The 27,231-nt window shown below is 52.6% G+C and overlaps 1 protein-coding gene across 6 annotated transcripts in view; it reads right to left on the bottom strand.

The window, feature by feature from the left end:
* Positions 1 to 27,231, bottom strand: part of PTPRU (protein tyrosine phosphatase receptor type U) — a 75,664-nt gene that overhangs the window by 9,916 nt on the left and 38,517 nt on the right. Inside the window, exons 12-23 of one of the 6 annotated variants that reach the window (XM_032863982.1) lie at positions 26,922 to 27,195; positions 26,238 to 26,274; positions 25,362 to 25,500; positions 21,218 to 21,247; positions 18,789 to 18,946; positions 8,350 to 8,540; positions 7,525 to 7,600; positions 6,974 to 7,050; positions 5,320 to 5,337; positions 1,318 to 1,354; positions 581 to 735; positions 379 to 495 (exon numbers count right to left, since the gene is read on the bottom strand). In XM_032863982.1, the coding sequence (XP_032719873.1) occupies positions 379 to 495; positions 581 to 735; positions 1,318 to 1,354; positions 5,320 to 5,337; positions 6,974 to 7,050; positions 7,525 to 7,600; positions 8,350 to 8,540; positions 18,789 to 18,946; positions 21,218 to 21,247; positions 25,362 to 25,500; positions 26,238 to 26,274; positions 26,922 to 27,195 (1,309 nt within the window). The remainder of the gene's footprint in view (positions 1 to 378; positions 496 to 580; positions 736 to 1,317; positions 1,355 to 5,319; positions 5,338 to 6,973; positions 7,051 to 7,524; positions 7,601 to 8,349; positions 8,541 to 18,788; positions 18,947 to 21,217; positions 21,248 to 25,361; positions 25,501 to 26,237; positions 26,275 to 26,921; positions 27,196 to 27,231) is intronic. The other 5 variants (XM_032863984.1, XM_032863983.1, XM_032863985.1 and 2 more) reach the window with 5 other exon arrangements.

Genomic DNA, 27,231 nt, shown 5'->3' with positions numbered 1-27,231 from the left:
ATGTGGCCCCGTGCGTGACGCCAGCACGCCACCTCACTTTATTTGTACTACGGGACTAATGGAAACGCCGAATGCCAGCGTCTCCCAAGGCTTAACCAACACGTGCCACAGGCTCCGCACAATGCCCGGCACCGAGCAGGACCGGCACCACCAGCCACTGTCTTCACCGCCATCATCTCGATGTCCTCTGGGAGTCACCAGCCAAGGCAGTCCCTGTCCTGTCCTCCCACAGCACTCCCTACAGCGAAGGAGCAGCTGCCTTGCTGGGGAGGACAGCAGAGGCCTCCTCGCCCCTCCTGCTCCTGCCCTGGGAGGTCAGGAGGTATACTCTGCCCCACCCCTTCAGGCATCCCTGCACCAAAGTGACAGCACACTCACCCGCTCCAGGGCAAAGGTGCGCACGACATACTCAGCCAGTGTCTCCGTTTTCACCAGCGTGATCTTGATGTCCCCGTACATGTCTGAGTCCTCCGGCCAGTACCGGGAGCATTTCACCTGGGATCCCCACAGGCAGGCTCAGCAGGCCCTCTGCTGCCCTCCTTCGGCCCGCCTTACCCCCTCACCCCAAGGCCCTGCTTACCCTGCCCACCTCCACCAGCTTGGTGATCATGACAATGCTGGAACAGTGCTCCTGCCACACCATGCGCCAGAAGTCGTAGACCATCTCAGGCTTCGGCCCTGGGGCGCAGAGGGTGCTCGTCCCTGTGGCAAGGTCTCCACCCAGAGCCAGCACACCTGCTGCCCCACACCCCCACCCCAGGCCAGGAGGCTCCTGAGCCCCGAGGAAGGCGTCATGCTCACCCCACACACTCACCCCAACCAATGCCAGCTCATCCCTAGAGGGCCCCGGGGGTGGGTAGGCTCAGAAAGGGCTGGCTGGAGACGCATTATCCCAAATGAAACCGGGGAGGCAGAGCTGGGGAACTTGATCCTCAGTCTACAGCACCAGTGTCCCAGAGGAACAGACAGATGAACGGCTGGGGGCCAAGACAGCCAGAGGGACCCAGGCAGCCCCCAGACCCAGAGGCACAGTCCACACTTGGCAGGACTGAGCCCGCCTACCCTTCTGCATGCACCACCTCAGGGACAGACAGATGGTGGAGGGAACTACAGGCACACAGAGCACACCAGGGAGACACAGCACTGAACACGACGAGGGGCAGAGACTGGTGGGCAGATTCCAGAAGCCCCAGCCAGACAGTGGGACTCGAGCAGAGAGACAGCAGGGAGGCACACAGGGAGTCAAGCAGGTCAGAAGGAAGGCAGAAGGGAAATGGCATTCAGCACGTGGGCGCACATGGGCAGAGCAGCAGGTACCTTGAGTGGCTATGAAGTGGTTTGACCTGTGGTAACCCTAGAACAGGAGAAGAGGCTGCGGTGAGACCCCAGAAGCAGCCCCTTGCTCCCTCTGCTCTCATCACCTCTGCCCTTTCCCAGGAGCAGCACACACAGGACCTCCTAACCAAGGGGACCTTGTCCTCCCAGTCCCCCAGGAAGGATGGAAGTGAAAGAGCAGCTGGGACACCAGTGTCTTGGGTCCAAACCCATCCTTACTGTGTGACCCCACAGAAGACACAACTCCTATATCGCCTAAAGGGTCGCCCCCCAATAAACTGGGGGGATTAGCCTCAGTCCGCTTACAGCCCAACTGTGTGGATACAAATAAAGTCTACGGTGATCCTGCCCGGGTTCTCAAGGTGTCCCCAGACCCCAGGCTGGGTCTCATCAGTCATCCCAGCCCCCACGGGGCAATCGGGGGGGTGGGGGCAGTGCCCCCTCCCCACTGCATGTCATCCAGAGCTTGGGGGACCCAGTGACCCAGATGAAGGCTTCAGGTCTGAAGCAAGCAAATACATGGGTTACTCGTGGCCCTCAGATAAAATGGTTTTTAAATAATAATCATTTTTGAGTTTGTGACCTCAATTAGGATCCCTATTATGATCACATACTGTGCTAAGCACTTTACTTATATGATGTCCCACAAAAGAGGGGGCAAGAGCTACTTCATCCTCCATCCCCAGAGCCCTCAAACTGTGAAGAGGACCCAGCCAGCCCCAACTCCCACCCCAGGGCCACAGCCAGCCCTGCTGTCCTGCCCGCACATGACACCCAGGGCACCCCTGTGGGCACCACGGCAGAAGTTAAAGGTGCGGCAGCACTGATGCAAGAGAGAACAATCAGGTTCACACCCGCAGCCCAGCTCCCTGTGCCTTGGGACCCGAAGGAGCCCTGCAGTCAGACTGCCAGGGTTCAAGTCCCAGCTCGACCTCTTGCTAGCTATGTTCCCCCAGGCAGAGCCTTTCATTTCTGTAGGCCTCGATTTTCACATCTACAAAATGGGAACGATCACTGTATTTACCTCCCCGGGCCGTTGTGAGGAGTCAGCAAAGTAACATACTATCAAGGGTCTGTCACCACAGCCAGCACAGAGTCGGCACCTGACCAACAGTACCTAGTATTACCGCTACTACTTTCAAGTTCAAAGAGAAGCTCCGAAGATTCCAACAGTATGGCTGTCAAGAATTCCCAGGGCAGAGGGTGGTTTACCCCAGGGATTAAGAATCTGAGGCCGGGGAGTCAGATGGATGGGGGTTCCTATCACAGCTCTACAGAGATGCTAAGTGACTCTGGCCATGGAAAGGGCACTCCGCAGTCTTTAATGGACACCCCCCAAGGATTTTGTTAAAAGGCAGATTCAGACTCAGACTCTGGCACGAGGCCCAGGATTGCACCTTTCCAACCAGCTCCCAGGTGGGATCAGTGCTGGATCTGAAAACAAACTGGACTGGCCAGACTCAGTCTCCCAGAGCCTCTGCTCCCTGCTGCAGTGTGGGGATAACAGTGAGACCCACATACCTCAGAGAGTCTGCTTTGTACCCACAAACTGTGTCCAAAACCCAGTTCCAGTCACCAGCAGTGAAGAGGGTCCCAGAGCCACTGGGCCCTCACTGGTGGAACTGCTCCGCAGCTGGCAGACCTCCCCAGCCACTGCCTCTGCCTCAAGTCCACAGTCAAGCTGCTGGGCACATAGGTTCCCAGGGGAAGGGCAGCAAAGGTACAGCCAGGGCAGCCCTCCCACCTCCAGCACTGGTCAAGCTGGGAACAGGCTACTCCACCCAAAACCAGCTGGCCTGAGCATCCCCGCCTAAGAACAAGCATCTCTCCAGATTCAACAAGCATCTCCCGGGGCCAGCACCCAGGACAGCCTGCAAATACAGTCCACAGCTGAGCAAGTTTTCAACAAAACCCACCCCCCATCTGCATATTAACTTCTTCATGCATAGGTGTGTGCCTGCACAATTAGAGAGCACTACAGTGGAAAGTGTGAAATGATCAGGGGTGCAAGAAAGGTAAGCAGATTGATCACCTTGAGCACACCCACTTTGCAGCACCCGAGAGCGTCTGAGAGCGCACTGGTCCTCACCACCCCAGGCATCGGCAAATCCTGGGCACCCTGCTCCTAGGGCACACCCCCACGCCTGCCTGGAGCCTCTGGTTGGGTGGTGCTGGGGGACTGACACCTTGCATCCTGGACAAGCACCCCAGGGCCTCCTGGTGCTCCCCATCCCAGGGAGAGAACCAGAGTCTAGTAGGAGGGTCAAGGGCTCCCATGGGGCTTGAGGCCCAGCTCCATGCAGCCATGAGCAAGTCATTGAACTTTCCTAAGGCTCTGTCATCTCGTCTGACAAACGCCAGTCCCTACCTCTCAGAGTATGGGAAAGATGAAATGATGTGCTTAACGTGTTGGCACAGCACCGGGTGCCCAGCCAATGACACTCTTGCTAACTGGCATTTGAAGACGGATTAAAGCCAAGTCTTCTGTGGCTACTGAAGAGTGTGGACAACGAACCAAGCAGGTGGGATGATGTGTTGTATGGAGACTAATGGAAAGAAATGTACCTGTATTCGTCACCTTCTCTTGGGGCCGCTAGGGCTGAGTATATCCACCCATTTCATGGGCCTATTCCATCTAAATCTGGGAACTTTACAAACTCTTGAAGCACGCTCAGAATAAGGGGGGTTGATCTCTGGGAGCACATCTGGGATAACCGGTCGTCTCCAGCAGCTACGACTGTGAGTACCTTTCACTTTGTATAGACAGAAATGTGTGTATTTCTGTATTGTCGGAAGGTTTGATGAACTGTACTTTTGCAATCTTTAAAAAATAAGAAATATTTTTTTAAAGGACATAAAATAGAAAGGTACCCACGAAATAGCACACAATCCCATCAGGCATCCAATATTATAAAAAGAATATGCAATTCACCCTTGAACAATATGGGGGTTTGGGGCGCTGACATCCTGGGGAAGTTTGATAATCTACACATAACTTTTGACTCCCCAAAAACTTAACTACTAATAGCATGGCTGACCGGAGGCCTTATCGAGAACATGAACAGTCCAGTAACACATATTTTGTATGTTATATGGTATTATATACTCTATTCTCATAACAAAGTGAGCTAGAGAAAAGAAAATATTATTAAGAAAATCATAAGAGAAAAATACATTTATAATTTATAAATAAAATGTAAATAAATACAAATTTCTTAAAAATTTAATAAATTTTAAAAAATTATTTATTTTAAAAAATCCACAAGAAAGTGGACTAGTGCAGTTCAAACCCATGGTGTTCAAAGGTGGAATGTACATTAAAAACCAAATTAAAGGTGCATTAGATGAATAGGACTTTTTAAAAAATATTCCTAGAAGGCCCAGCAATGGCACAATTTTTAAAAATAGAATAGAAAAACTGCTCCCCAAAAATAAAACATTCAAAGTAGGGCTAAATTGAAGGCAAAGTAGTTAGGGTTGAGTTTCAAGCAAACTGACCACGAAGGAACTTGAACGCCAGAGAAACTAGTTTTAAGGGGACTGGCGGGGCCACCCTTGCTTCCCTGAAGACCCTGACTCCCAAGCAGCAGAAGACAGGGCATCCTGAGCAGCTTCCCAGCCCACCCCTCCCAGAGCCCCACAGAAGGTATGGCTAGTGAGACTTACTGGGCATGGGGAGCTGGGGGACAAAGGTGACAGAAGGTAGTGGCCAGTGAAGGGGGCCTGGGGAAGCACCCCAACCCTGATGCCCCATCTCAGGGAGGGGAAGGAATCGTTTACAACAGGGGTAGTGTCAGATCTGCAGCCCCAGATGGCCCCTGGCCAGGCTGCTGAAATGGACAGTAGGCTTTGGGCGCAGGAGTGGAAGGGAAGGAGGACAGAGACAGAGACAGAGAGAGAAAGACAGCCAAAGACCATGAGAGAGTCTGAGATACCGCTGGTGAGAAGTCAGGAGGAGGAGGAGATGGGGAGAGAGATACTTACTTCACGGTTTATCCGAATCTTAATGAGGCCAGTGAGGGAACAGTACAAAGCAAAAGAGACAGATATTAGGCCAGAGGCAGATGGAGGTGGACGGAGCACAGGAGTGGCCAGGATGGGCAATGTGAGGAGGGGAGGCAGAGCAGAGACGGGGGCCGGGCTGGGCCGGAGAGCGGGGAGTGGCGTGAGTCTGCCGCGGGGCCCACGGGGACACTGAAGAGACCCAGAAGGGGCCCGTCACCAAAGCTGCCCGAGTCTGAGAGGCCAGGCCCAGCCCGTATCCCAGTCAAGGGAGAGCGTGGGAGGTAGGGGAGAAGGCAAGGAATTCCGGAAAATACAGGGCAGCGTATCTTTCTGGCCCCTGGAGGTAAAGAGGGACAGGAGAGGTCTCCCGAGTCCCTGACTGTCCCACCTCCCAGGTACACATCTTCCTCTCCCTTCACTCCTGCTGCTCCCTACTCCCACCTTTTCCTCTCCAGTCACCCAAAGGCAGCTCAAAGACCCCGCCTCCATGCAGCCTGCCACGGCTAACTCTGGCCATACCACTCACTTGCTGTGTGACCCTGAGAAAGTCAGTCCTCGCTTCTGGCCTGTACTTTCCCAGCTCATCTGAAATGGTTTTACCTATAGGTACGTTCATGTGCCTCCCCCACTAGAAGCTACACATGCAAGGAAAGCAGGGATGGTGTCTATCTCTGGTGCCCAGCACAACTCCTGGCACATGGTAGATGCCCGAAATAGATCTGATAAACGAATAAATGATTCTCTCCCAATCTTGGCTTGCTGTCAGGGTGGGAGAGTCTGCCCAGGGTCCCTGGGCCCTGTCCCATCTCGCCCTCATTCACACCTGGGGAGCAGACTCACCACATCTGCATGGGCCTCCTGGCTGCCCTGCCCTGGCCCTAGCCCCTTCCTCTGGTCCAGCCAGACCAGCAGCTGCTGCACTGGATGGCAGGAGAGCCTCATGGTTAGTAGCAAAGGCTTGGGAGACACAGACAGGCCGAGATCTGAGTCCCTTTTCCCCCAAGCACTAGCTCTGTGACCTTGGACAAGTAGCTCCACCTCCCTGAGTCTGTTTCCTCACCCGTAAAGTGAGATCGCGATGCTAACTACCTCGTGGCATGATTTCAGGGATTATAGAAATGAAATCTTTGATATAAAGTGCTTAGCACAGTGCTTGGCACCCAGTACCTGCTCCATAAACATGGGTTGTTATTCTTCAAGTACCACTCTGATCGCAGTCCAAATGCAGCAACTCCATGGGACCCCTAGGGAAAAGCCCCACCTCCTCGGCCTGCCTTCTGAGGCCTTCACCACCCAGCCCCTGCCTGCCTGCAGCCTTCCCGTGAGTCATGCAAATCCCAGCTCCAAGACTCTGTCCCTTGGTGAGAGGGGCTCCTTCCTCAACCCCAGGCCTAGCTGTCTGCCCACTCCCCTTCTTTCTGCTTCATGGAAGCCCCCCCATCTGTCCACCCAGCAGGAAGTTTTCCTGATGGCTTTTGTCTGCCCTCCCTTCCTCTGAGCTCCCTGGCACTGACTGCAGGAGGAGGGGACACTGTGAACCCCCACATATTCCCTGCTAGGTCGCTGGCCTGCCTGGGCAGTGAGCCTAGAATGGGCAGGGCCAGGCCAGTGGAGATGACGGCGAGGCACTCACGTCTATGTAGTTGGCGTTAATGGAGTCGGCATCGGGGCCTCCCATCATCGGGGGCAGTTTCACTCGGTGCCGATCATCTGGAAACACAAAGCAGGGGGCCATGGGGTGGGCAGGGACTGAGCAGGGGAATGCAGAGGTAGGGCAATGAGGGGAAGCTTCCAGAAGGCAGGAGAGCCAAGGAACCTCGAGGCTCGGGGCTGACCAGGAGGCTCTCAGCCCCGGAGGGGGCACGACAGGCCAGGGGTTAGAACCTGGGCTGCAGCACCAAGGGGGCCCAAGGTCATGTGCTACTCAGGCAAGTATTAGCTGTGTGACTTTGAACAGGGGGCTTAACCTCCCAAGCTTCAGTTTCCTTATCTGCAAAGTGGAGGTTATAAGATGTGCCACATCACTGAGCTACTGAGAAGTATGTAAAATAATGGGTGTAATATTCAGCACATGGCTTGGCATATGGGAGGCCCTCAGTAAGTGGCTCACTCCGGCTGTTCTCCACCCCCACCCAGGTCCCTCCCACCCACGGCCCCTGACCCAGGCCCTTCCCCAAGACTCACAGGCAGGCACGGGCTCTTGCCGGCTGCCCTTGACCTTGTCTTTCTTCTTTGTGGCATCCCAGCCTTCAAAGAAGCTCTGCCAGAAGGGAAAATAGAGGGGTAATCAGTGGGGGAGGGAAACCCCTCCCTTCGTAAGACCCCATCCCATAACAGGATGGGAGCGGGACCACAGATAAGGGCCAGATGCAGGGTTCAACTTGGAGCCTGAGATCAGGTCACTGCATATTCCTTTATCAGCAAGGGACTAAGTTAAAAACCAAGCAGCGTGAAGGGAAGGAAAAGAGAAGAGTGGGGGGCGGGTATCAGAGTTCACAGACACTTCAGAGCAAGGGTCAGGTTTAATGTACACGTAAGGGGGTTGAGTTGGGAAGAAGCAAAAGTGAGGTCAAATTAAGATTAGAATAAGGTGGTGTCAGAGTCCAGGTGGAGGGAGAATGGGATTCGAATCAGAGTTCCAGTGGAATTTAGGATGATAGTTAGGGTCAAAGTCAAGATTGGGTGTTAGGTTAGAGGTCAGGGCCCCTCTTGGTGGTCAGAGTCATATTAGGGAGAGGATGAGGATCATAATCAGGGTCCAGATGGAGAATGAGAGAAGACTGGAGGTCAGATTTCAAGTCGCGATCAGGACGAGTGTCAGAAACCAGGTCAGTCCGAGATTGAGGTCAAGGTCAAGGTAAAAAAAAAAAAAAATTAGGTTGAATTAGGGACTATCAGAGCAAAGGTCCATCCAGGGTGAGGCTGAGGGTTGCCAGGGTCTGGGTCCACAGCGAGCAAGAGCTAGGCAGGGCCCCGGCAAGGCATCCTGGCTGGCCGGGGACCCCGCACCTCGTACTCCTGCTTGAAGCCATAGCCCTCCGCCGTCTTCATCTGGTTGATGTGCTGCAGGAGGTCGGCCACTCGCACTGCAGGGTGCAGCTGTCCCGTGTGGTATGGGGAGCCTTTCCGGCCACAGGGACGCCGCGGGGAGCCCCCCAGAAGGCTGCTGGCCTCGGTGACCCCACTGCTGCGCTGGTCTCCTGCAGTCAGAGAGAGGAAAGGGGGTTCCTGACGCACACTACCCCCTTGCCTGGGGTGCCCCATTTGGACTCAGGGTGGGGGAGGGGTGCATGGCCAATGCGGATGTGGTTCCTGGAGCCAAGCAGCCTGGCTGGGCCCACCCTGTGCGCCCCAGGGCAAGTCCCTTCCTGTCTGCATTTGTTTCTCCGTCTGTAACATGAGCAGGCTGGGTCACATGGCCTCTGAGGGCCCTTCTGGCCCAGCCCTTCTGGCCCTGCTGTGATCCTGGGGTCCCCTGATTCCCTCCTGTTGCTCCCCAGCCTGGACCACCCCTCTGTGACTTCCCTGAACTGCCTGCAGGGGGCAGCGCTCAGCAGAGCCTGGGAGAGCCCCCCTCTTCTCCCCCTCTTCCAGAGAACAATCTGGAACAACTGGCAACTCCCAGTAATTACCCCCATTCAAAGACAAGCAAATCCCGAAATTAGCGGCTGCTGCCACCCCCTCCACAGATTAACGGGAGACACCTGAATAGCAGCTTTTCTCCTGCGCCAGCATTTCCATTGTCAGCCTGGGCTGTGGCCTCAGCCAACTGGAGAACAGGTCGAGAGGTTCACAGTGACACTCACACGCACTCGCACACACACACACACACACACACACCCTGGGAAAACTATCCCCTCCCTCCAGACCCACCTGCTCCCCGATCTTCTGGTCAGCATCCCCAAGGACATCCCACCCTGGTCCCCCAGCTCAGGCCCCAGGACTGAGCAAAGTGCCCTGCTCAGTCACACCCACCTCTGGACACTCGCCCTCATACATTTAACACTCATTTCTCTCCTCCTGTCCTGGGTACAATGCGGGGGCTCAGTCAAGGTCAGCCCTCCCCATTTCCCATGGCTCTTCTCTGCCCAGGTCCGAGCTGGCAGGGGCAGGTGGGAAACCCCCAGTGGGGCCCAGGTGCCAGCCCCTTCCCTTCCTACCACCTCCAACACCCTTCTTCTGTTTCTGCCTGCTGAACTCCCACCCATCCTTCAGATCTTAGCCAGAATGAGCCTTCTTAGGGAACCTTCTCCAGCGCCTGGCCTCTGATTCCTACTCATGGCTGACATAATGATTTCATGACACCAGGACAGACTCCTGCACTGCTCAACTCCCCCAAACTCCAAGCCGTGGCTCTTCAAATCAGGGGGGACTTCCATACCCTGCTTGGGTTCCCTGTGCCACAGTTTGAAAACTGCCTCGAGGCAGACAGGCAGTGTGATGGCGCAGCCCACCCCACCTGCTTCTCTTCTCTGGGGAATCAGTCCTGAGCTACTGGTCACCCAATGTCTGAAGACAATTCCTTCCCATCTGATCCAGATTTTCTAGTTACTAGCAGCTGGAGGGCAATGCTGGTTACATGTCGGTTACACCATTGTGGGCAGATTCCCCAAGCCCTTAATTCATCAGATGGAAAAAATGAGGCCCGAAAAAGAGACTTGCCTAACGCAGTGGTTGCAAAAGTGCATTCCAGAAAACACCAATCGTGGCAGATTTCTAAGTGCTACTCCATTAAAAAGGAGACAAGGAGGAGAATGAAGAGGGGTTCTCGGTTTTAAAGGAATCTGTGAAATTCTGGTGGAAAGGAAAAGAAGTCTGTTTTTTCCCTATAAAACCTTCCAGGGCTTCCTATAAATTAGTGTGCATTTCCACTCTCCAAGAGATGAGCAGAAACAGCCACGTTTCACCACCATCTCTCACCACCGACAGCTTTCTTTGTTTGTTTCGGGAAACATCCTCAGGGGAACACAGGGATGATCATGGTGATTAAGACACGTGCTCTGGAGTCAGACAGGCCTGAGATCAAATCCCAGCTCCACACGGGACCCTGGGGATGCTACTTACTCTCCCTAAACCTCCTTCTTCGTGTGTCAAGGGAAGACAAAAACTGTTACTCTCCCAGCCTATGATACAAATATTAAATAAGATAGTGCGTATAAAACACCCAGTCCTGTGCCTGGCACATAGTGAGCACCTACAGCCGGGGCTATGGACACAACTAGTCCCAGAAAGCCAGGGCAGTTGGCTGGCCAGAGGCAGCCTTCCTTTCTCGGCCCCTCTCCACTGCAAGATCCAACAACATTGGATGCAACATGTAGATGCAAAAGAGCATCTACAACAAACACAAGCACCAGGATTTCACGACAAAGGCTATCAGCTGGCTCGACACACTGGGAGACAGAGGGGTCCCAGTGCTCTCTCTGGAAGCCATGCTGACAGCTCCCTGGGTGGGAGCCCTCCCTGAGGGCTCTCCAGGTGGAGAAAGGGGCAAAGGAGGGTTTTGGGAGTCCAACAGCCCATCCCTGGGGACGTAAAGGGTCAGCCCTGAGGCATCCTCATAGCCACACATGGATCAGCTTACAATGGCTAAAGACGAGAAAATCCCACCTGGTTGGGGTCCTGATGGGAAGGAGGCCAAAGCCAAATGCTGGGTTTCTGCCTGAGCCCAAGAAGGACATAAGACATTCTACAAAGACCACCAGAAGGGGTCCCTGGGTGGCTCAGTCAGTTAGGCATCTGCCTTCAGCTCAAGCCATGACCATGGGGTCCTGGGATTCAGCCCTGTGTCTGGCTCCTTGCTTGGTGGCAAGTCTGCTTCTCCCTCTCCCTCTACTCCCCTATCCCCTCCTCATGCTCTCTCTCTCTCTCTCTAGCACTCTCTCTCAAGTAAATAAAATCTTAAAAACAAAACAAAACAAAAAACCAAAGACTACCAGAAGACAACAGGGTAATGAGCGACGATGTCTCTAAGAGGTTCTTCTCCTTCCTGGACCCAGAGAAGACTGGACTCTGCTCTCCTCGTGCATGAATTCCCCTGTAGGATGCAAGACATACACTCTCCCCTGGACCCCACCCCCACCCCAAGGACCAGCTTGGAGAAAGAGAGGAAGGAAGGTAAGAGCAGCCCTTAGCTTCAAGGTTGCCCCACAGGGTTTCTTCCAGATGCTCCCCAGTTCCATCATGATTGTGGGACACCTTAAGCAAGTAACCACAGACAGTTGAGGTTTTGGGAGGAAGGGTTGAGGCCCAGAGGGAAAAAAACACTGGGTCTGGAGCAGAGAGACCCGAATTCAAATTCGGAGTCAAGTCACTTGATCTCTGGCCTCAGTTTTGCCATCTGAAAATGAAAATCTTCAGACCTTCTTTAAAGATGAGCCCTTTCCCTGATTCCCATCTATCTCCAATGAAGACAGGCCCCCAGTTACATGATCGAGGAACACTCCAGACTTTTCCTTCCCTAGTGCAATTAGGAAATAATTTTAAAGAAACATAGCTTATAATAATACCTAACAATATCTTACATATCAAGTGCTTTCATAGGCCTGGCAAGATACTTAAGTCACTTAATCCTTAGACTATGTAAGCATGACTCTCATCCCCTATCCAAACGAGGAAAGCAGGGCCTACAAGAGATGAGTTACTTGGTCATTAAGCAGCAGCACCAGGATTCGAACCCAGGCCCATTGGACTCTGGGGCCCTGATGTCTACCCTACTTTCCTGTGTCTTTCTTCCTGATAAAGGAAAATCTGTGTAGAGGAAAAGAACCTAGCACTTATTTAACAAACCCTTTGGTGGACAGAACCCAAAGGCACCCACAGGGGTCAAGAGCTCCAGATGGACAGGGCTCAGAAGGGGTTGAGGGTTTTCACAGGCAGGATTTCAGACACAGCAGAGGGCCCATTCCCACACACTGGGAACATCCCAGCCACCTTCCCCACAGCCAGCCTGCCACCATTTACTCAGCATGAGAAGTCCCCACAGTGAAATTCACAGGCTAAGGATGCAGCAAAATCAGCACAGCTTTCTGTTCCCTTGCACCAAAATCTGGGCTCCTCTGTTTGGAAAGCAACCAAGGAAATGGAGGCTGGATCAACGCAGGGCATGGTCCTACGAGACCAGATGGACCCATGGCCCCAGGCTCCTGTCCACAGCTCTGCCATAGCCTGTGGCATGCCTGTGGTTCCCACTTCCTCCAGCAGCCACATCTCATCCAGCCCAGCCCAAACCCTGGCCGCCTCAGCCCAAAGGCGCATCTTTTGAAACTCCAGCAGCATGAATTGCTCCCACCGTCCCCATGGCAATGAGTCTGGGCCCCGACTTCCCTAGGCCATGTCTCTCCAGCTGTCAGCAAGCTGGCTGGGGGTGGTGCCCATGCATCCTGCTTCTCTGGGTCTCTCCAGAGGACTCAGCAGCAAGGCATGCGCCCATGCTGCCCCCACTTCCCACTCTCCCCGCCGCCCACCAGAGTTGCCTACCCAATCACACTTCTCTGTGTGCTCACCTGCACTGGCTACCCCCTCGCCCACGCCTGCCCTTCCTTTCCCAGCTCTGCCTGTCCAGATCCTGCCCATGCCTGGCTCCTCTCTGCAACTCAGAAAGACCTGCATTTAAATCCTGGTTCTGCCACTTTCTACTCCTTTGTTAAGTGACTTCCCCTCTCTAAGGCTCTCTGTTTCCTCTCGGCTTCCTCATTTGTAAGGTGAGTTGATAATAGCTACTGTGCTGGGCGGGGATGAAAATTTAATGAGGGAGATCATAGGGACAACATGATAAATAAGTGCATGTCAGTGAATTTGAAAACCTAAATGAAATGGGCAAATTCCTAGACAAGTAATAACTTACAACAAGTGGCTTGAAAAAAACAGAAAGTCTCAATAGTCTTTTACTCCTTTAAATATATTGAATTAAAAGTTTAAAATTTTTCTATAAAGACTGTTTTATAGGTGAATTCCACCAAACTCTCAAAGTATCAATTATTCCAATCTTTCATAATAAGAGTAAAGGAGAAGAAACCTCGGTATATTTTACATGACTAACAGAATCTTGGTACCAAAAACCAGACAAGGATAGTAGAAAAAAGAGAAAATCATGGGCCAATCTCACTCCTGAATACAGCTTTGAAATCCTGAGCATTATTTTACCTATACTGAATCCAAAAAGACATACAAAATGTAATGAATCATGACCAGGCTGAATTTACCCCAAGTATGGAAGGTTATTTTAGCTTTAAAAAATCTGGAAATGTCACTCACCTCATTAACAACAACAATACACGAATATATGATAGTGCAGAAAAAGCATTTGGTAAGTTTAATGCTCATTTAAATAAAACCTCTTAGCAAACTAAAAACCAAAAAGAACTTTGTTAACCTGTTAAAACGTTTGTACCAAAAACTGTAGCGAACTTTATTCTCAGTGTTTAATGTTAGAAGCATTCCTTTTAAAACCAGGAAAACAAACAAGGATTCCTGATATTACCACTTCCATCCAACCCAGTGCTGGAGATCCCAGCCAGTGCCACACAGAAAGACAAGAAAAAAAAAAAAAAAAGGAAGGGAAATGAGACAGAAGAAACAGAACTGCCCATATTTACAGATCCTCTGATCATAGAAAACCTGAAAGACTGTACAGACAAAAGAAAATTAACAAATAAGGTTCTCAAGGACTATGGATATAAGATCAATATATATACATAAAAAATCAACTATATTTCTCTATATGAGCAACAATTAGAAATGTAATATTTTAAAAGTGTACCATTTGTATTGGGAAAACTGGACACCCACATGCAAAAAAAAAAAAAAAAAATGGAGTTGCACTCTTACCTCACACCATATACAGAAGTTAACTCAAACTAGAACAAAGACCTCAATGTAAGACTTAATACTATAAAACTCTTCAAAGAGGGGCACCTGCATGGTTCATTGGGTTGACTGTCCATTCAACTCTTGATTTTGGCTCAGGTCTCAGCATCATGAGATCAAGCCTCATATCTGGGCTCTGCACTTAGCATGGAGCCTGCTTGAGATTCTCTCCCTCCCTCTCCTACTGCCCCTCCCCCACCCCCACTTACATGCTCTCTGTCTCTCTAAAAAAATGATAATTGTTTTAAGAGCCAAGACACCTTTCAACAGACGAATGGATAAAGAAGATGTGGTCCATATACACAATGGAATATTACTCAACCATCGGAAAGGATGAACATCCAACTTTTGCATCAACACGGATGGGACTGGAGGAGATGATGCTGAGTGAAATAAGTCAAGCAGAGAAGGTCAATTATCATATGGTTTCACTTCATTGTGTAACATAAGGAATAGCATGGAGGACATTAGGAGAAGGAAGGGAAAAATGAATTGGGGTAAATCGGAGCAGGAGATGAAGCATGAGAGACTGTGGACTCTGTGAAACAAACTGAGGGTTTTAGAGGGGAGGGGGCAGGGGGAGGGTTAGCCCGGTGATGGGTATTAAGGAGGGCACGGATTGCATGGAGCACTGGGTGTTATAAACAAACAATGAACCATGCAACACTACATGAGAAACTAATGAAGTACTACATGGCTAATGTAACATAATAAAAATAAATACATTAAAAAATAAAAAGATAATTTTTTTTAAACTCTTAGAAGAAAACACAGGGCAAAAACTTCATGACATTGGATTTGACGATGATTTCCTGGCTATAACACTAAAAGCACAGGCAGCAAGAGAAAAAAACAGACAAACTGGACCTCATGAAAATTTTTTAAATTTTGTGCATCAAAAGATACGATCCACGGAGTAAAAAGGCAATCCACAGAAGAGAAGAAAATATTTGCAAATCATATATCTGATAATGGATTAATACGTAGAGTCCAGAGAGAACTCCTAAAACTCTACAGCAAAAAAACCCAAAAAACCCAATTCAAAAATGGGCAAAGGGCTTTAAAAGATATTTCTCCAAAGAAGATACACAAATGGTACATGCCCAAGGTGGCATCATTCATCATTAGAGAAATGCAGATCAAAACTTCAGTAGGATACTATGTCATACCCACTGGAATGGCTACTATTAAAAAAAAAAAAAAAAGAAAGAAAGAAAGAATAAAGAAAATAACCAGTGGTACAAGAATGTGGAGAAATTGGAACCCCTATGCACTGTTGCAGGGGATGCCAGACGGTACGGCCACCATGGAAAACAGTATGGTGGTTGCTCAAAAAAATTAAAAATAGAATTACCATATGATCCAGCAATTCCACTTCTGGGTATGTACCCAAAAGAACTGCATCAGGGTCTCGAACAGATATGTGCCCACCCATGTTCACAGCAGCATTCCTAACAATACCTAAAACACGGAGGCAACCTAAGCATCCATGGGTGGATGAATGAATAAGCAAAACGTGGCCCATACATGCCATGGAATATTCATCAGCCCTAAAAAGGAAGAAAATTCTGAAAGATGCTCTAAGATGAAAGAAGCTTGAAGACATGCAGCTAAGTGACATAAGCCAGTCACAAAGAGACAAATGCTCTATGATTCCAGGTCTATGAGATAATGAGAGCAGTCAAATTCAAAGACACAGCAAGAAGATCGGTGGTTGCCAGGGGCCGGGAAGAGAGGGGAATGGGGATTGACTGCTTCATGGGACCAGAGTTTCAGTTTCGCAAGATGAACAGAGCTATGGGGTTGGATAATGGTGATGGTCGCATATTATGTGTGTGCTTAATACCCCCCAAACTGCACACTTAAGAACAGTTAAGATGGTGAATTCTACATGACGTGTTATTTTACCACACACACCCACACAATGTACCATTTGCAATGGAAATCAAAAATACAAGGGACCTGAGGGTACATCTAACAAAAGATGTGCAAAGTTTTATGGAGAAAATTATCAAAAGAGATTCAAGACCTAAATACATATAGGGTTATGTATATCTTCTCCATGGATGTAAAGAAGATGTCCTAAGATGTCAGTTCTCCCCCAAACTGATCTAAACATTTAATACAAATCCACCCCACAAAGTTTTCCAAGTAACTTAAAAAGATGATTCTGAAATGTATGAGAGGGACAGGTGCCTGGATGGCTCACTCAGTTTAGCATCAAACTCTTGATTTCGGCTCAGCTCCTGATCTTGGAGTTATGAGACTGAGCCCCACATCGGGCTCCATGCTTGGCAGGGAACCTGCTTCTCCCTCTGCCTCTTACCCTGCTCATACTCACTCTCTCTCTATCCCTCTCTCTCAAATACATAAATAAGATCTTAAAAAAAAAAAAAAAAGATTCTTTCTTTTCCTATCCATCTACCTTTCCCCCGTCCTGCTTGCACACAAACCCTCTCTAAATAAATAAATGAATGTAATGAAATATATGAGAAAGAGAATGAGGACAAACATAGCCAAGACATCCTTGATAAGGAGCAAAGCCAGGAGAACCTGATGTACCAGATACAAGACTTAGGTAACTCTAGTAATGAGGAAATCAGGTATCAACAGATACAGGAATCACCAAAGTGCCCAATCAAAGAGAACGAGGAGCCAAAAAATAGTCCACAGATATACGGAAGCATGATCTGTGATGAGGGTGGCCTTCAGCATCACTGGTGAAAATACACACTGTAACAGAAGCTGGGACATGAATTACTACAGAAAAAAAAAAGAAAAGAAAAGAAAATATAAAAAAAGAAAATCCTTCATTCCTATGACACACAAAAATCAATCACAGATGGGTAAAGATTGAAATGCACCATGCAAAATATAAAAAGGTTTAGAAAAAAGTAAAAAATATTTTATGACCCTGCAAAGGAAGCGTTCTCGAAGAAAACACAGAAAGTAGAAATCAGAAAGGAAAAGACTGATGAACTTGACTGAATTAAAATAAAAACTTGTTCCTCCGAAGACACTATAAATAACCTGCGGAGATGAGCCACAAATTGAGAGAAGATATTTGCAATTCATAAGTGAAAAGTGATTATCATCCTAAATATATAAAGAACTCCTAAAAACCACTAAGAAAGCAACAGAAAACCTAATAGAAAATTAGGTAAAAGGCATGAACAGGCATTTCATGGAAGAAGAACGCTGAATGGCCAATAATGATTTGAAAAGATGCTCAACCTCATTAGTAATCAGAGAAATGCAAATTAAGACTATAGAGAATTACCATTTTATACAAACTAGTTTGGCAAAAGGGAAGAAGCCTGGCAAATTCTGAGCTTGCCGTGGGGCTGCGGAAGCTCTCGCTCGCTGCTGCTGGCTGTGAGCACAGGCAAAGCCACTCTGGGACACGGCTCGGCACCGTCTTCCAGAAGGAAGCAGAAAGGCGCTCTGCAATCCGGCCGCTCTACCTCGCAGATCTCCCGAGCAGAGGCACCTGGAGAGCCATGTAAGAACATTCAGAGCAGCCTCGTTTGTAATAACCAGAAAACTGGAAGCAGATCAGATGTCCCCGGATGGCAGAAGAGAGAAATCAACGGTGATACATTCACATAATGGAAAACGATACATCCGAGAAAAAACAAAAGAAACTAGAGAGAAACACCCACCTCGCCAAATATGGGAAAGACAATGCTGGGTTGAGAAACAGTGTGATTGCACTTGTACGAAGCTCAAAAAGGAGCAAAGTTACACAATACGCCGTTTGGGGCTATAGGTACACCGGTGAAACGACTCCCGAGATGGTAAGGAAATTATAGACTCAGATTTCAGGGGGGTGCGGGGGGGAGCATAGTCTCAGGGAGGGACCCCAAGACGGTGTCCTAATTCACCAGTGTGGCTCACCCGTGCTTGTTGTATTATCACTGCATGGCTTCCAGAAACATTACATATTTTCTTTTATACACATCAACACTAAGTAGAATAAAAAGATGTGTAAGGAGGTGATTGATGACAAGCTCCGGACACATACAGCTGACCCACCGTATTCCACCTACACGCTGGGCACAGCTCTCACTATACGAGATACATGTAATAGCCAGCCTGCTCTCCACCACACCTACCAGTGAAGATGACCTTTAGCTCCATTTTGTACACAAAGAAGCAGACACCCAGAGAGGTTAAGCAGCCGGCCCCAGGTCACACAGCTAAGGGGATGTGAGAGGCAAACCCAGGTCTATCTGACTGCAGAGTCATCTTTTTTCACCACTGGTCCCCTCCCTCTCCCACAGCAGCTGCTCCGCAGGCTCGAGACTGCTCTGGTCCCCTTTGATCACACGTTGTCACTCCTTTCTCTGACTCCCTGGAGCACTTCCCACAATCAACATGTGACCTCGAATGCCCCCCATCCAGGAGTCTACGTCCTCCATCTTCCTAAAGCTCCCCAGTGCAAATGGGTAATACCCATGCCTCCCCTGCATTGCTTCGTTTGGGTTTGAGATGTACCAGAACTCATTGGAGGGGCTCGGTCATCCTGGCTCGGATATGGAATCCCAGAGCCCTGAGGAAGGGCAGGAAGGCCACACACTCACCTCGGGGGCTATAGCCATGTGTTTCCATGAAGGACAGGCCCAGCCGCTCATCCTCCTGCAGGGTGCTCTGGTCCGTGAAGCTCCGGTCCACCGCACTCATCATGTGGGTCTTCTCCTGGCGGTAGTTGACAGTGGCCTTGGTCATGTTCACCGGCTTCCTGCAGAGAGGGGTCGACAAGACACATGGGTGCTGAGCTGGGCAGGACAACACCCAGAGGTGGATGGGGAGGCCAAACAGTCAGGGGGCTTTGGCCCTAGGAGACTATCTAGAAGCATCTCCAGATACTGAGAGGGCTCTGCATCTATCCTTTGCTTGCCAAAACCAGAGTTGCTGCCTCCCCCGCAAGGGACTGGGCAAAGTCCCTCTCCTGGGGACCTTTGCTAAAGACAAGGGATGAAGCCCAGTGGCCTCAGGCTGGAACGCGGCCCCTGTCACTGGCCTGGAGGGCTCAGGAAATGGGTAGGATAGTCACTCTGGAACTATTCTGGTACCACGGCACTCACCCCATCCAAACTAGGAAGATGACCGCCCCAGTTCCAACCCCAGCAGGCCCCCATAGCCATCTTCCTTTCCCCCGTCCTCACCGAACATACACCCTGAGAACCCCTCTTCCCCACAATGGTGGTGCACTACAGTCCTCCTTCATGGCAGAGAGTCTGGCTACTGCTTGGCCAGTGCTCGGGAGTTTTCCTCTGGGCAGGGGATGAACTTCAACTGGCTTCTTCCTATCCCCAGAGCCCCCAGGACAGTCCCACCATGGGCCACACTGGACGTCCATATTCCTGCCACTGCCCACCAGTCCATCCAGCCACTGGAAGCAGCAGAGGGAGGAAGCAAGAGGCCCGGTCCCTCCTGAGAGCCTTTCGAAGAGGCCCCCAGAGAAGGGCCCTGCACAGCCCAGGCCTGCAGCCCAGCTTTGCAGATGAGAATGGCAGAGAGTGACCCCAGAGGACTCAGAGGGAAGTGGGAGGAAGAGCAGGGGGCATAGTCCATGACCAACGTGCTGAGCAAATGGGAAAGAGGGAGTGACTTGGGACCTGTCTTGAAACTGCAGTGGAGCCAATCACAGGGAAGGCTCAGGATGAGATAACCATTCACCCTGCTGGGCCCCACAGCATGCAGGATGTGGGGTAGACCTGAGGGAGGACTTCCAGGTAAAGAGGGCTCAGGAACCTTGACCATCAGCGGAGATGAAGAGGCTAAGGAAGGGTTCTTCCCAGAGGCAAATTCTAATCAGTCTGCAGTCGAGAGCTGTCCAAGGCAGGGAAGACTGGGTGACCCCAACCACCAAGCTCTGGGCATCACCCTCACCATGGCCCAGGGCACAGATGAAGAGAAGCCTCTGTGGCTATGACCTTGACCATTGACATAGGAGAGAAGGTGGAGGGGGAAAGAGGGAAGGAGAAGGAGGTGAGGAGGGGGCAAGGGAATCAGGAGGATAAGAGAAGGAGGAGGGGGAGGGGGAGAGACTAAAGGGACCATGACAAGGAGAGAGATGGGGAAGAGGGCAGAGAGAGGGAGGGAAAGGCAGACACCAGCAAACCACAGGGAGGACAGACAGAGGGCCATGGACAGAGGACAGCAGTCAAGCTGTGCCTAGAAGGCATTGTCCAGTGGTGTGCCCCAGGGCTCTGCTCCCTGCCCAGGACTCTCGGTTCACTTGGGAGAAGAACTACAAACATCAAGCACCCAGCTCCACAGAAGACAGAAGCTGAGGGACACAGGACACGGCCAGCCGCCAGGGGATCTCAGGGTGAGAGTCAGCAGATGGAAAGCAATCCTGACACTTGAAAAAGTTCTGCATTTAGGGTCAAACAAAAGCCATGGAGGGTGTGGTTGCTGGAAAAGCTGGTGTGACCCTGGATGGTGTGGATGCAAGTAGGGGGTCCAGGAGGAGGAGGGGAGAGACCCTGGTCCTCTGGGCTGTCCTGGGGGCACCCGAGCCTGCTCTGCAAGGAAGGAGGACAGGCACAGGTGCAGGGAATGTTCTGGAAGGCTTGCAGAATCAGAGAAGACAGAGGCAGAACACAGTGTACCATCAGGAGACCAGGCAGTCCGAAGGGGCCCAGTGGTAACCCCAGCTCTGGCACCTCCTGTGACCTCTGACCAGTCCCTTCACTCTCTGAGCCTCGGTCTCCTCATCAGTAACACGGGAGGGATCACGGCGCGTGCTTCTCAGGGTCCGGGCCCAGAGGAAGAGCCCAGAAATTATGAGTCTGAAGAGCCTGAGGCCGCCCGGCTGGAGAAGGGGCTTGTGCTGACCTGAGAGTTGTGTGCACCGTGGGGACAGCTGCTAGGGAGGGGGCGGGCCTGCCCCAGACACGCGCACACACATGCCTGGCTGTGCACCCCAGAGAGGGACTGGTGCGAGGCCCTGCACATGAGGAGAACGACCTAGGGCCCGAGGGGGCAGGGAAGGGCTACTTACGGGTAGTAGGAGTAGGCATAGTGGTCCCTCCTGGCAGCGTGCAAAGAGAACAGCACAGTTGGGCCCATGGTCCTGCCACACGGTGGGCTGAGGGCAGTGCCCAGCCCGCAGGGAGGGGTCTGCTGCTTTCTGTGCTGGGGAGGGCGCTGGCCAGGGACCAGATGGGTCAGGAGGACCTTCCCTGTCCCAAGGGCTGGCTGGGCTCAGTCATCGAAAACCAAGACCCAAAGCCCCTTCCAGAACCTTCCCAGAGCCCGCTGCTAGAGGGAGGATGAGGTGGGGAAAGGGCCTGGGGAAGCAGAGCTTTCACACAGTTACACACACAGACACAGAGAGAAATACACACACTTGCACACTCACACATAAACGGACACACTCACGTGGCTACACGATCACACACAGACACCCTCCCTCACATGCTCACAGGCGCCCCCACTCCCCACTGCAGCCCCACCCTTCAGGTCCAACACTCCTCACACCTGCAGGCCCCTCTGCCTCTGCGGGCTCAGCCCTCTGCACACACCTGTGCCTGGGAGGGAGCCCTGGCTGGGGGGGCAGAGGTGGGGAGAGGGCTCCTACTGGACTCTGGGGCAAAGGTGAGGCCCACCCTCCCCAACCCAGACTGCCCCTGTGTGTGCGGTCCATCGAAGGAGCCGTGCTGCCCCCTCTGGGCACCCAAACCATGGCTTGGCTCTGATCCCACTTCACAGGTGGGGAAGCTGAGTCCCAGAGAGTCGTGGTCCTCCTAGGCCTCTCTGGGGGTCAAGGGCAAAGTTTAGACACCTGTCCTAAGACCCGGACCCCCAGAGCCAGCTCCCTCCTGAGGCCCCCTCCAGGCACATCCAGGGATCCTCCACTCACCTGCCCCCACACCACCCCACCAGCAGGGACCCCCGGGAATGGCCTTCCACAGGGACTCCTGCAAACTGGGCAAAGGGAAGGAGACAAGAGTAGGAGACTGAGGCCCAGCAAGGGCAGGAGAGTGGCTAGAGGCCACACAGCACGTCTCCTCTCCTCCATCCCAGGAGAGAGAGGAAGGTGCAGGCCTGTGGCTGGTCATGGGGACCCCAAAGAAGAGGGGGAAGGTGGAAGGAATGGCATCCTGGTCTCAGCTGTAACGTCATGACTTTTCAAGAGCCTTCCACAAAGACTCCCCGATAATTACCAACTCTATCGTGTCACCTTTACCCTCTCTCTGTTACCCTCTCTTTTCACAATCCATAATTATCTGTTTGTGCTGTTTCTAGTTCAATGTCAGGCTCCACACTAGCTCCAAAGGACAGCATCTTCTCTTCTGCCCATTGTAGGCTCCCGAGCCCTGGACAGTGCCCAGGACAGGACAATCCCCCAATAAATATTTCATGGAACTGAGTAATCAATAAAGAGGGAAAATAAATAAAAGAACTCCACCTCTGTGAGCATCCCTATCCTCCCCCAAAGGAGTGAGATTAACAATGACCCCGCCCAAGGGCCCACTGTCAGCCCGGCTCCTCCCTGCCTCTCTCCACCTGCTGAGCTGGGAGTTGGGGGGGAAGGGGTCAGGAGGACCCTACTCCACTGGGCCAGGCCCTGGGGATCCACAGCCAACAGGACAGAAATTTCTCTGCCCTCATGGAGCTCTCAGTCCAGCAGGGAAGAAAAACAACTGAGCCAAGCACTCTAAGTAAAAGAAAAAGTTTAGGGAGAAGAAAGCAAAGGAGAAGGGTGGGATTCTGAAAGCAGAACAAGAGCTATACCGGCCTGGGGAGTTCCCCAAGCACAGATGCCTCCAGGCTCACTGCCCACCCCAGCAGGGCAGAATGGGGAGCCTGACCACCCTCCCCCCGCCGACCCCCACCCAGCGTCTCCCACCCCAGGCCATCTCCTTCCTCCAACAAGAATGCACAAGGGGGAACTGGGTATTAGCCTTCCCTCAGCAACCTCCTGACCTGCCTGCGACATTTAATGTGGGCCCCTCCATGGCTGGCAGGCCTGCTCTGTCCCCCGACAGTGCAAGGCAGACTGGAGGAGCCCTGAGGGGCACAGCAGACCCTGAAGGCCAGGATAGATTTCAGAGGGGGGCTGCATGAGGTGCTCGAGAATGGGACTGAGTGGCTTTTAGAGGAAGGAAGGAAGTCTGGGGGGATCCTCAACACTCCGGGGTTAGCCTGGAAAGGTTTCCGGGATAGCACATGTGCAGACTCATGGCTTCTTAATGAGGCTCCAGCAGCATCTCTGACCCATCCTGTCCTGGGCCCAAGGCTCTCTGCAGAGGTGGGTGACACCCTCCACTGGACCCATCCTCTCTCCTTGAGGATCAACTTCTAAGGCTTCAAATACTACCTACAACTGGACTCCAGTTGTAAGTAGTACAACTCAGCCCCAGGATCTGACCTCTCCCCTACAGCCCTCACCATCTGCTCCCTCTCCACCCCACTGCACCCCAGTCCCCCACAGAGGAAGAGTGCAGATACTTGCTAATTCTGGGCTTCTACTGCATGCTGGCCACAGTGAGGCCCTTCATATCCGGGCCCGAAGGAGCCCGGGTTTTGTCGTCAGGACTGGCTTCAAACCAGACCCTGTCACTTACCAGCCGAGTGACATGGTCAAGTTGCTCAGTTAGTTTCCTCATCTGTGAGAAGGGGCTCAGACCTGCTTCGTGGGTCGGGATCCAAGAAGGAAGAGTTCTCTGATGTATCCTGATGCTAGAACAGTGCCCAGCCCACGGCAGGGGTTCAGTAACTAATGTTCTAACGGATGGGCGTGTGTAAAGCCCTGGGCGCACGGAAATCCGCATTAAATGACAGAGTTTAAAGAGTTTATCTCAAGAAGCTGTGCAGGCACTAGGGAAGGGAAAAAATCAGCCTCACGCCTTGGACAGGCCAATCCCACCTGGCCAGCAGACTCTACCACCGGACTCCCTGGGAGAGTGTCTCTCTGCTGGTGCCGGGCCTCGGGAGTGGCAGCTCTGGCCAGTTTTCTGCTAAGTAGGCCAGATCCTACTTATCAGGTCCTGGCAGCCCTGAGATCCAGCAGCAGCCCCGAGATCCAGCAGCAGCCCCGAAACAGCTGTGCAGAGCCCAGGTCCAGAGAGAGCTCCCCGGGTGACCTCAGGCAGGGTCATGCCCCCTGGGACCTCGACACCTCCATCCTCCCATTAGTGTGCTTGGACCAGTGTCCTGGGGCTGCCTGGCAGTGAATGACGTGGAGGGGACGGGAACCAGAGTGGTCTCAGAAGCTTCCCTCACTGCCCAACCCAGAGGCTCTGCCTTCATCTGTTCCATGTACTGGGCCTCCGACAGGAGGCTGAGCTGGTGTTTTGAAAACAGGTTCTGTTGCTTTAAGACAATCTGAAAACCACTAGACTAGATGTCCTTGAACTACCAGGCAGCTCTCACCTTCTGGGCTCTGAGCCTCCACAGTTCTAAATTCTGAGATCTTTAGAATCCCAAATCCTGGATTTCTGGAACTGAAATTCTAAGTTGTAGATTCTAAGAGGAGCTGGGATTCATGCTGCCCACTGTAAGATGCCCTAGGAAAGGCAGAGCCAGACCTTGGAGGCCGGGGGGGATGGGGGGGTAGGAGTGAGGTCTCCTCTGAGTTGTGGGCCCAGGGGGACGCCACAGGGCTCAAGAGTACAAGGGTCCGGGGCAAACTGAGCCCCAAGGAAGATGGGGCCAAGAAAGAACCGTGGTTCAGGTTCCTTGGCTTCAAGGGGAGTGAGCAGCACCCCCACTGCTCAGGGTCAGCACCACGACCCCGTGGTCAGGGCAGACAAGTCGGCAGAAGGTCTGCAGGGGGCTGGAGATTCAAAGTCAGGTCACCTCCACCCCCTCCCCCACTGGAAGAGCCCAGCAGGCACAGGGGGGCAGTGCCCACGTACAGCACAGCTCCTTGGCGGCAAGCGTGGAACGCCCTTCCCTGGATAGTGGTACCTGGCACCAGCCAGACCTGAGCTCCAGCCAAGCAGCTCCAGCATAGTTTCATTTGCAAAGGCTCTGGCTTCCCGTTGCCTGGCTTGGGCCCGTCCTTAGGCCTGATGCCCAGACTGGCAGCCCTCCACACTCACCAGGCGGCTGCCCTCCCAGGCCCCAGCCTCTGCTCCTCTATGTCCACCAGGCTTCTGAGAGAGCCTTGGGGGAGTCATGGCACCAGCCTCACTCACCCCTTACGGATGATGACAATGATGGCCCCCAGGAGGAGGATGAGGACAGCAAGTCCCCCTGCACAGATGCCCAGGATGAGCCCCATCTCCTCCGATCTCTGGGACACCTCCAGGGGTCGCTTGCTTTCCTTGCAGGCAGCTGGGGAGAATAAAGCATGACAGCGGGTCAGAGGGGAAATAGGGACCACCTACCTACAGGGTTTGAGTCCCAAAGAAGACACTAACACATGTGCACAAAGAAAACTGCTCCCTATCCTCTGCCCGTAGGCGGCCTTTCAGTCCGATCTGCCCCCTCACCATCCTTATAACTTCTGCACCCCCATGGACCCCATCAGGGAGAGCTCCCCGTCCTCTCTACTTTCTCAAATCCTCCCATCCTTCAGTGGACAGGGGATGGAGGCTGCCTGGGGCCTTCAGACTCACTCTCCTGCTCTCCTGAGAGGCAATGGTGGGGAGAGAATTATGTACCTAGGGCCTGCTGAGAGCATCTCAGGAAGGGGGACCAGCCACACTCCCTGTCTACACTGCAGGGTCCACCTCTCCCCCACCGCAACAAAGGGGGCAGATACAGAACCCAGAACTGGTGCCCAGTGCCATCATCCCCACAGCCCAATCATAATAACTCCCCCTCCGTAGACCTGTTCCAGGCCCCTGCCAAAGCCACTTCTGTGACCATGAGAGGAGAGAGGGAGGTTAGCCCTACTGCCCAGGCTAGGAGAAGGAGTCTTTCAGGTGGGACAAACAGGGACCTGACCCAGGTCTGCTGGACCACTCTCCTCTGCTCCCACAGCTCTGGGAGCTCAGGACCCACCCCTCAAGAGCCCAGAAGGGAAAAACCCTCTGCTAAAGGCCAGGAAGGAACCTAGGGGGGCTTACCTTTCCTGGCGATGCGGATGCAATTCAGCCGGGTCTCCTGGAGGCAAAGATGGGGGTCTCAGCAAGACAGAAGCCCCAACCTAACCCTCCCCAGGGGGATCCTTGGGGAGCTTCTCTTGGGCCTGGTCAGGGCTTGTCCAGTGCTCATTGTAACCAGAGACACCCCACCCCTCCCGGAAGGAAAGAAGGCCTGAGGGGTAAGCAAGGAGGGGAGGGAGGGCCCTGCAAAGAGGGCAATGACTTAGGGAATGGGAATGAGTTCAGAGGGAGCAGGGGAAGAAATACTGTGGAAAGGAGCGCCTGGGGAGGAAAGAGCCCCGGGAGGAAAGAGCCTGGAGAAGGGGAGGGCTTCCAGGAGGAGGCGGGTGGTGGGCCTCAAAGTCTGGGGAAAGCAGGACCCAGAAATGGACCCCTGGAGAGAGGAGCCTAAGACAGACACTAGCGCCTCAGGGAGGGGGCAGAGATAGACTGGGGGCTTAGACATAAGAGAGTCTGGGGTAAAGGCTCAGGAAGGGGAGATGCTTTAAGAGAAGCCTGAGGTCAGGAGGCTCAGGGAAGGAGGGGAGGGCTCTGGAGAGGGGGCGGGGCCGGGGGTAGGGGCTCTGGCCTCCTAGGGGGCTGCTCAGATGGCTCTGAGGCCTTGTCCCCAGCCTATCCCCATCACAACCCCTGCCAGTCCCTCACCCCCTTCAGGTGGCTTGTTGCCTGGAAGTAGATGAGGTAGGCCTTCCTGGGCTCAAGCGGTGGGTTCCAGAAGCCGCGATAGGTCTGGTTGTCACCCACGGTGAAGGGCATGGCTTCTGGCAGACTGCTGGCCGCCAGTTCTGCCCCAAAGTAGTGCACCAGGCCACGGGCCAGCGCCGCGTCAAAGGTCAAGGGCACTGGGAAGCAGTCCTGGCTGCCTGGCTCCCGACGCAGCCTCCGCTGCCGCTCCTCCTCCACGATTACCTGGTACACACTGGACAAGGAGGGGACAGGGCAGTGACCCCAGGGC

The sequence above is a fragment of the Lontra canadensis genome, unplaced genomic scaffold (genome assembly GCF_010015895.1).
Source record: "Lontra canadensis isolate GAN:19392208 unplaced genomic scaffold, GSC_riverotter_1.0 scaffold25, whole genome shotgun sequence".
In the NCBI taxonomy this organism is placed as follows: Eukaryota; Metazoa; Chordata; class Mammalia; order Carnivora; family Mustelidae; genus Lontra; species Lontra canadensis.
This window is presented reverse-complemented; position numbering and strand designations above follow the sequence as displayed.